We start from the raw sequence: 10,325 nt of genomic DNA, 5'->3' as shown, positions 1-10,325 counted from the left end.
AACAACCTGTTCTGGCACTCGACTCTCTTTACTATTGGAAAGATTTTTCCAAAGTCATAGTCTGGATTTTTTTGTTTTGTGCACTACAATCTATTACTATCCATAATCTCTAATCCTTTTACCACATACATAGTGGTGAACGCTGATCTTCTGTAACAGCCTTTAGATGACTGAAGACTTTTGCTCCCCCCTTCTTCCAATCTTCTCTTGTTTCAGCCAAGCAACTGGCGAGAGGAAATGGTCTCAAGTTGCGTCAAGGGAGGCTTAGACTGGACATCAGGAAAAATTTCTTTACTGAAAGAGTGGTTAAACATTGGAACAGGCTGCCCAGGGAAGTGGTTGAGTCACCATCCCCGGAGGTATTTAAAAGACGTGTAGATGAGGCGCCTAGGGACATGGTGTAGTGGGCATGGTGGTGTTGGGTTGACGGTTGGACTTGATGATCTTGGAGGTCTTTTCCAACCTTAATAATTCTATGATTCTAATTCCCATTTTTTCCCAGTCCCCCTCAGGTGAGTTTTCCAGACCCTACCCATTTGTTTTTTCTCCCCTAACTTTTCTTCAGGTGGCCAGTCTGTTTTTTAATTTTTATAAGCCGGTTTAGAAGTGCTTGTCATCGGACTGGTCACAGGTAAACCAAGTTTTCCTCTGCACAGACCGGGGTGGGTGTCCATCCCACTGATTTTCAGGTCCCTAGCTAGAAGCCATCAAATGTGGCTAGCCAAACCAATTACCGTGCCCTCCCTGGAAGGGATTTCACAGTAACAGCAGGCTATGCAACTACTTAGTAATAGTTCTGTGTTTTATTTTACCCAAAAAAGTTTACGCAACTGCAGTTTATTCCACATCTCCCCTCTCCTAGGCTTCAAGCTTAAAAAAACCCGAAAAGTAATCTTTTCCATTCAGCCTTTTTAATCCTTGCCATAGTATTATATCCAAAATTATTCTATGATTACCGCTTCTACAGTGATTAACTAAATGAGTACCGATTGAGCTCCACCAGTGGACTGTTTCACGCCGAACAGAGACAAGGAATTTTGCCATCGTCACAGAGAACTAATATTGTTCAGAACACACGTCCGCAGAGTGGTTAAAAAATAAAAACAAAGGATTAGTGGCTCTACCATATTAGCCTATGCTAGTGATTCTATTGTACAGGACATGTTTTCTGGACAGCTGGCTAATGCAAGCTAAGCTGCAATTTGCTACTTCAGATTTCAGGCTTTGTATTGTACTTATGAGGAAATAAAAATTATAAGGTAATACTGAAATTAACAGAAAGTGAAATTATGGAAAGACACAGAAGTAAGTACACACCATAAGTGGTTGATGATATCTTTATGCCATTAAGTCATTCACTCATGCATTTTCACAATTCATATGAAGGCAGGTTTGTTCAAGTAACAGATAATTAATATACCAAGCTAAACCCCCCAAAACAGTAAACCAGCTTCAGGAGGAAGAACCATATATTACTTTCTATTACTTCTTTTGGCAAATCAGTAGCATGACTGATAGTATCAGGACACTTAGTTTGAGCCAAAAATGGATGGTACTGTACACTATGCTTTGACTTGAAAAATATATTTGCTTCATAAGAATGTAATCAGCAGATAATGAACTGATTACTTCAAGTTCCTTAGCTACCGCTTAGTTAAAATTACTTTAGGAAAAGAAATTTTAACAAGATTAAAATTACTGATGTATTTAGCAACACTAAAACCAGCAATGTTTAAAATGAACATAAAATATAACAAAACATTTTCAACCATGTAAAAGAATGCTGCGTGTACTTCAATATACAGACTATATCGTTACAATTAACTTTCTTTTTCAGACTGCTTCAGTATAAAGAAGTTGAAAATGACATATGCCAACTAACACTTGATTCCTTTCAAAATTAAGAACTTTTGAAACAATGAAGTGTTACAGACATAATATTGGAAAAAAATACAATTTATGCACCGTTTGAGAGGCCAATTCTTTTAACTCTTTATGCACGTGTTTTACTGACACTTAGTGATACTGCAGCCGTGAATGAACAAATATACAAGCAGGCATTAAAACATTCCAGTTAGACATGATTCTGGTATTTTAAAACAAACAGTTAAGAATGCCATGGCTAACCAAGGAAAAACATGTAACAAACTGTTGCACTCCTTTTGCATAGCTAGATATTTTGGGGGACAAAGCTTGCAAAGAAAGAAGCTGCTCACATGGGTGTAAAAATATTTGAATTCCCTTTTAATATTGATTCTCACCAAGAACACTGGAAAGCAGGTCTCGGACATCAAGGCAGTGAATTTGCTCTTCTTTTAACAATGAAAGAATCAATTATAAATTTCATAAGTTTCTATTCAAATATTAAAAAAAAAAAAGCAATGTTTTGTATTCTGACCTGGACAGATAAGCAGGGAATAAGCATCACAAAACTATCAGATGCTATCACAGGTTACCGCTGTTTAGTTTATACCTAAATGTTTCACCATTAATTATGGAAAATTCTAAATATAGTTGGTCCAGCTCTTCTTACAGATGTAATATAGCAATTAGAAGTGCTGTTGGACACCATTGAACATCCAGGGCCAGGTTTCCGCAAGGAAAGAATGAGTCCTGCAGTATTTGCATGCTCTTCATCTGAAACAAGTAAGTACACCTGCAGTATCCAAACAAAGTAAGGGATGTTTTCTGAGTTTTTGTTTGTTTGTTTTCCTCTTTTCTTTCTCCTCTCCTACGTATTTTGGAGCGGACTGTTTCATTCTGCATCTCTGCAACCCAATCAGTTACTGAAAGTAGTAACTACTGATACTGGAAATATAGTCTTACAAAATTTTCCACCTAAGTTTGATATCTCAGTCGTAAGTCAGCAGTAGGTGTGGTCCCTTTTCAAGATCTAGACTGGTAACTTATTTTTCCAATATTCAGTTACTACTGAGGCATGATGCTATCTAGTCTACTGACTGCCCACAAATTCTCCTAATACTGATTTTTAACCTTTTTTAAAAATTATGCCTGCAAATAGGATTCTGAAAATGCTACTTTATTTTAAGAACCCGCTTCTCTTGCAGCGAACAACAGGATTTCAGGGAAACTCTGAAAATGCTGTACTCTAAAAAAGGAATTTTTACATTCAGTCTTGACAACCTGGAATGCAAAACTTCCACATACAGAGCAGTCAAATGATTACAGACAACATGGCACCAAATGTGGAGAGGAACTTAAAAAAATATCGTGAATTTGTTTTCTCAAGTAGAAGTGAACTAACAGTTTGGATGTGAAGAAAAGAGAAATGCATTTCCACTCTGTCCTATCTGCGCTTTTAGTCCCTATTCACACTTATTTAAAAAGATCTCATTTAAAACAGTCGTCATGTTCTGTGATGACCAGAGTCATTCAGCTGGACTCCAAAATAATAGTGGTGGTTAAAGGAAATCCAAAACACACTTTAAAGACCATTCATAATATTTAGAATTCTGCAAGTCCTCTTGCAATAAAGACTAAATTGCATTATGAAAAAGGGGCAATATTCAAAGCAAACAAATGTTTCATCAACAACACTTTTGCCTTTGTCAGAGATCCTCCAAGGGGCTAAATTCCCTGCCAGGAGTAATTCTATTCTAACATTGACCAAAAAAAGATATATATTTCTTTTATATTTACATACTATACATATTTACATTTTTTTAATACTACAGTTGTAGAGGAAAAAAAAACCTGGATACAGATTTATTATCTGCCTTTAAATGTCCCAACAGTATTTTTTTCCCTTTGAAAAAATTTACAAGTCATCCAGCTCCTTTGAAAGCTAGATACAGTCCACGTTCCGCAGGCCACCATCCACAGTCAAAGCACCAAATCTAAAATGAAAAAACAGTGTCTTCTTAGGTGATTGACTAGCTTATAGAATCAATCCTTAATTCATTATAATTTATTTATGGGTTTTTCTTTTCCCTTGCCACATGCCAACACATGCATTTGTATCTAACTTTTGTATGTGAAAAGAAGATAGAAGAAAGAATACTGTGCTCCAAGTATGGGACTCTGGGTGGGGAACAAAACAAAACCAATTCAGCTTGAAGCTAAGCTCAGCTCTACCAGCAATTTACCCTGAAGCTTTCAGGAGATCATTATTTTAATATATTTTATCATCATCATAAGAAAAAAAGCAAAGTCAGTCTGAATGTGGTAGTGACAGTAAGATTGTAAGAAATATGTTGGCCTCTTTCTCTTCACTTTATTTAAGCAATCTGAAAACTGAAAAATCATTCATTCAGATTGGTATAATTCCACAGTTGTTAAAAATTATGTCTAAAAGTGAGGTGTTAAAAGACACCACTGGATTGCTGCAAAAGTATTGTGTTTCAATTCAGAATTAATCTGTCTGTGCAACAGATACTTTTATTAGCTAAACATAAGTAACATGAAACAAAAATGCCATGATTGCTGCATCAGAATGATTTTACAGTAAGATTTCAAGGTTTTGAATACATTCTTTTTTTGTTACACCTCACATCAACAGTTCAAAAATATATTTACAGTTAAAGAGATTATAGAATCGTCCCTTAGTTTAAGTTCTGGATCTACAAAATGTAACAAATTAAGCCGGTTCCTAGTATCAGCCCAAAAAGGGAAAACAATTGCTTGCCTTTCCAAAATGTGATTGTTCTCAGCCAGCTCTTTAACAACCCCTTCCATTTGCTCCTTTAGTTTCTTCATACTGTAGTAACAAGAAGCGAAAGAAAGGTTAAGATTTTTATGGGAACAGTTATCTGCTACGATCACTCACCACCACAAAGCTTTCAGCAACTTGTCATTACATACAAAATAAAGGACAAATAACAGGTTGGTTATTTACTAAAAGCTTCCAAATCTGTACCACTACTTCAGCAATATAAAGTTTTTTCTGCAATATAAAATTCTTGGTCTTAATACAGCAATCACTAAGTCAACCGTAATTTTTTTTTTCAATTCACCTGTATAACAGGTATAGAATATTACATCAATCCAATTAAGAAATTCTCACCCAAGAGTCATTTCCACTAATGTGTTTGAGCTTGGATAGACTGTATTCATTGTATGTTTCATCCCACTGGAAGCTGCAAACATTTTCTGTGGCAGAGCATCTTGTAACTGCAATGGATAAAAAGGAAATGTAAGTTACAAAATAAGTTGTCATATATATCTTGATGTCCACCTTAAAATCCTTCTTTAAATTCTTCATTGCTACAATGCCTCATAAAATCATTACAGTAGTAAGGTGATCATGGCAAGTTCTGTATTGACGTGACCTATAGTTCCCTGATTTGTTCCATCTTCTTAACTGTCTTATACTTTGATAATAAACTCTCAAACGGAAGAATTATCTATTTGTTATGTTTGTAGATATCCTATGGCACCAGGATCCTAATCAACAACTGACTTTTTAGTAGTGCTACTAAAATACAAACAAGTAACACGTAAAATGCTGCTCTCCACCATTCCTTAATTGCTTTTACATGTATCAGGTGCTTTTCTTTTACACCTATCAGGTGCTATATTTCCTTTATAAAGAATAATAATTTTACTGCATGAAAATGCTCTTATTCTCTCAATTTTGAGGTAATTCTGATAAGTTTGCATCCTGCAGAGTCACCATCCAAATTTTAACGAAACATTTTCTTTCATGTCACCAGCCCCGTTGGTTTAGCATGTATCCTTAAGCACGTATCCCCTAATCTTGAATATGGGAGTAGTGTTTTAATGCTTCTTAAGAGTATTAAGATAAACCTCTAAGTGCTCAGATACCATTATGATAACAGTTACACAGAACACTTCTCAATGAACCCATGTCCATTTGCACAGATCTTTTGGGCGGGAATGCTAACACTACCAAAAAAAAAACAAACCCCAAAACCAAACCCCACAAAAAAAACCCCAAACAATCCACCACCACCCCCCCCCAAACCCCAAATCAAGTCAGGATTCAAAAAATCACGCCACTTTCTACGCCATTCCAACATCAGCAATGAAGCTACTATAGACCAAATACTACATCCATGCAGCCCTATATTTTAATACGACTGCATTAATGTAAGACTCACTATAAACAACACTATTGACATTAAACAATATGGCATAGTTTTTTATCTACGCAAACACTTTACGTAATTTTGAAGCATTTTACCTCATTTATATAATCCTGGTATTTGGATACCTCTTCTTCAATATCAAAACACTGGTTGGTGAGAGCCAGTAACTGCTTCCTTGTGTGAAGCATTTTCCTAAAAGAAAAAAAGTTTTCTTTTAAGAGCTTCCTTTTATAAATGTGGTGCAGTGAACATTACCAAATATTAAAGAAGAAATCAATAGCTTGCCTTGTCCAGTCCTCAGCCTTGTCCAAAAATGTATCATACTTGCTGACACATTCATCTTTGAATAGAGCTATGGCTTTTGTAGCATGCAAATACAGCTTTTGCCTGCAACACAGAACAATCGGAACAGTGTTAAACTGCTTTCAAAACACCATTGCTCTAACTTACTTTCTGAAGCTTGGCGAAGAGGTATGTGGACTTAAAATCCCTTCAGCCAACTTTATTCATGCTGTTGTAATGTGTAAGAATTCAACACACTGCATTAACTGACAGTTTATGTTTCAAAAATATTCCCTAGTGGGGAGGAAAAAAAAATACTTGAAGCATTTAGTTGTAATTATTTGTATACGAACAAATGGTCAAATGTATTCTCTCAGTCAGTATTTATCCGAGCAGGTATATTTAAGGAAAAGGGATTCTAAATAGAAAGGACAGAAATCCTTATTATTTCTTTTTTGTCTTCTGCAGCTACTTGGAACTTCCAGCGTATATGAATAATCCTTTGTGCTGAGTAACCTACATGCAAGCAAAAAACAGGATTTTTGTGTCAGCTTAAATTTATGACAAGAGAAAAAAGCAAGCAGGTAAGGACAGGAAAGCAAAACAAAACCCAAATCTGGTTAGTGTTGCAGACAGTAATCCCAGTGTAACTGCCATACCATGCTATGCATTACACCAGTAAGCAAAACTAAGGGATACTGGGACATTACAGTCTAACACCTGCTTCTGGTATTTCATTAAGTCTTGCATGATAGCTATTGGTTAATCAGATTCTGGCTGGAGTGTAGCTGGATTGTCATCAGGCATGCATACCTGTCATTCAACCAGAAAAAAATTTGAACTGAGTGCTGCTCCCTTGTCTATCTAGTGGTAAATATTACAAAGGACAGCCTCTGTTGCTAATGGCACACAGTTCTTAACAAAATCCATTGCCATTTCTCTCTGTGATGAATCAAGTAAAATAAGATGTAGTTAGCATCTCAAAGATACCGGAACAATCCCAAGGAGATGCTTGTGGCATATATACCAGTATTCAAAACCACGAAAATGAAGCCTCTTTATTTAAAGTTATTCACATATTAATGCAAGGACACAGTTTGAGTAGTAGAAAAAGCCCGAAAATTTCTTTAATCTGCCTAAGCGAGTGCAGTTTTAAAATGAGCTATGGACTGTGTCCCAATGTTTGCCTGTTTTCCAACCATATCCTTAAGAACATATGACGAAATTATCACTCACATTATCTCTCACATTAAGTTCAGTCCCTTGCTGTTGCAGGGCAGTGATGTCTCCAAGTCTCTTTCAGTGTATCAAGATCTATCTTACAGGTTTCCTGCCCCTACTGTCCTTCATCTTAAGGCAATCTCGCCTCCACTTGGCAGTTATCCCATTTATCTTTCACTATGGGAAAATGAAGTGGCATGGTTGTGAGAATACCAGTGCCTTCTGCATGTTAGCTTTCTATCTGTAATTGTCAGTGAAGCCACACTAGTGGTAGCAACAGCAAGAATTTTTAGAAAATTACAGAAGCGGTGTCTAAATTCATATAGCACTCAGCAAAGTCTAGGGAACCACTCAACTGACCAGCCACTAGGAGAATAACTTAATTACTTAAACACGAGTGTCCAGCATCATTTGAGATGCACACGGATATCCTGCCCTGCTGTCCATCCAGAAAGGTGTAGGTTTCCCATTTGTCTTGTGTCCTACCTCCCAGTCTCAGAGCATGTCTCAAATACCATAGAATCATAGAATCGTTTAGGCTGCAAAGGACCTTTAAGATCATCGAGCCCAACTGTTAACCTAACACTGCCAAGTCCACCACCAAACCATGTCCCTAAGCACCACATCTACGTGTCTTTTAAATATCCTCAGGGATGGTGACTCCACCACTTTCCTGGGCAGTCTGTTCCAATGCTTGACAACCCTTTCGGTGAAGAAATTTTTCCTAATGTCAATCTAAACCTCCCCTGGCGCAACTTGAGGCCATTTTCTCTTGTCCTACCGCTAGTTACTTGGGAGAAGAGACCAACACCCACCTCGCTACAACCTCCTTTCAGGTAGTTGTAGAGCGCAATGAGGTCCCCCCTCAGCCTCCTCTTCTCCAGACTAAACAACCCCAGTTCCCTCAGCCGCTCCTCATAAGACTTGTGCTCCAGGCCCTTCACCAGCTTCGTTGCCCTTCTCTGGACACGCTCCAGCACCTCCATGTCCTTCTTGTAGTGAGGGGCCCAAAACTGAACACAGTATTCGAGGTGCGGCCTCACCAGTGCCGAGTACAGGGGCACGATCACTTCCCTATTCCTGCTGGCCACACTATTTCTGATACAGGCCAGGATGCCATTGGCCTTCTTGGCCAACTTCTTGGCTCATGTTCAGCCGGCTGTCAACCAGCACCCCCAGGTCCTTTTCCAGCCACTCTTCCCCAAGCCTGTAGCGTTGCATGGGGTTGTTGTGACCCAAGTGCAGGACCCGGCACTTGGCCTTGTTGAACCTCATACACTTGGCCTCGGCCCATCGATCCAGCCTGTCCAGGTCCCTCTGCAGAGCCTTCCTACCCTCGAGCAGATCAACACTCCCGCCCAGCTTGGTGTCGTCTGCAAACTTACTGAGGGAGCACTCGATCCCCTCGTCCAGATCATTGATAAAGATATGGAACAGGACCGGCCCCAGTTCTGAGCCCTGGAACATCACTTGTGACCGGCCGCCAACTGGATTTAACTCCATTCACCACAACCCTTTTGGCTCGGCCGTCCAGCCCGTTTTTTACCTTAGAGCAACTTAAATAATATTAGGCATCTGCGTATGAGGAACGGAATCAATCCTGAGACACGCACAGCAGCATGAGCAGAGCAGCTGTTCACAGTTGCTCAAGAGTTAGTCAGTAGAGTCAGTGGAGCCTCATGGGAGTCTAGACACTCAGGTTACATACAGACACTTAATGTGGCCACCTCTCATAAGTGATAATTTTAAAAAGGCATGGAGAACTGCATTAAAATCTATTTTGCATGCTATATTTCCTGGAAGATTAAATCATTCTAGAATGTCATTCAGCTAGCCCGTATTTTATTCATCTGTAGAAAATTATCTCCGCCTTAGTTAAAAAGTCACTTTACTCTTACTGAGGGTTTTTTCCTCCGTAAAAAATCGGGAAGAAAAATGTACTTCCTATAAGACAGTTATGTCCAGATAACAAACATGTATTTCGTATCTACATTTAGAAGGTCTATCAGTGAAGAAACTCCACTGCCAGAAAGCACCTCATTATCGTATGCTGGCACCCCTATGTATTTAAGATATTTAAAGGAAATTTTTTACAAAGCAATCCTAAAGAGGTTATAATTTACAATAAAAATCAACAGAAGAGGTTATTGGCAAAAGCACCTGAAGGACCTGAAAGCAATCATGGTATTTCCCAAAGGTAACTTCAAAACTTACTTGTCAAACTTGTGAATTTGTTCTTCATTATAAGGAAGCCCTAGGATCAGAGCAGATGACAGACATTACCAGTTTAATTCTGTTAGTTGTATTTATGTAAAACTCCAGTAAGTTTACCATTTCCTATATAGTTTCCTTCTCCTATCCTGATAGGTGAAAGTGGTCATTTACGTTTTTTTTTCCTCCTCTTCAGTCTTGCAATTCAAATTTATGAGATTAATGGCATTTCATTCATATGGGCTTTAAGACAGTACCTCACTAAGAAAGACCTACAGATATATTCACTGTTGCTGACTAACTCTCCATTCCTACCACAAATATCCTAGTGGAATAAGGAATGACCTCTCCTTTACATTGTAGTTAATGTTAAAAGTGAATCAAGTAAGTTACTTACTTCGTTCTGCTTTGTCTTTTTTGAACTGATAATAAATATCTGTGATGGAACGTAGCAGTGCCTGCAGCCTTTCTGGACTAGAGTGACAAAAGGAAGAAAATGAGATATTTCTATATATAAACTTAAGTACCTATCAATGAGTTTTA

General features: G+C 38.0%; 1 protein-coding gene across 3 annotated transcripts in view; it reads right to left on the bottom strand.

The window, feature by feature from the left end:
* Positions 1–1,323: 1,323 nt before the first annotated feature.
* The window catches only part of TBK1 (TANK binding kinase 1), a 32,807-nt gene continuing 23,805 nt past the window's right edge, over positions 1,324–10,325 (bottom strand). For all 3 annotated transcript variants that reach the window (XM_075148967.1, XM_075148957.1, XM_075148975.1), the window contains exons 15-21: positions 10,180–10,256; positions 9,786–9,825; positions 6,354–6,455; positions 6,164–6,260; positions 5,024–5,130; positions 4,646–4,717; positions 1,324–3,857 (exon numbers count right to left, since the gene is read on the bottom strand). In XM_075148967.1, the coding sequence (XP_075005068.1) occupies positions 3,806–3,857; positions 4,646–4,717; positions 5,024–5,130; positions 6,164–6,260; positions 6,354–6,455; positions 9,786–9,825; positions 10,180–10,256 (547 nt within the window). In that variant the 3' untranslated portion in view covers positions 1,324–3,805. The remainder of the gene's footprint in view (positions 3,858–4,645; positions 4,718–5,023; positions 5,131–6,163; positions 6,261–6,353; positions 6,456–9,785; positions 9,826–10,179; positions 10,257–10,325) is intronic.

This window comes from Calonectris borealis, chromosome 1 (assembly GCF_964195595.1).
Source record: "Calonectris borealis chromosome 1, bCalBor7.hap1.2, whole genome shotgun sequence".
Classification (NCBI taxonomy): domain Eukaryota; kingdom Metazoa; phylum Chordata; class Aves; order Procellariiformes; family Procellariidae; genus Calonectris; species Calonectris borealis.
Note: the sequence above shows the minus strand (reverse complement) of the source record. Positions and strands in the feature narration are given on the sequence as shown.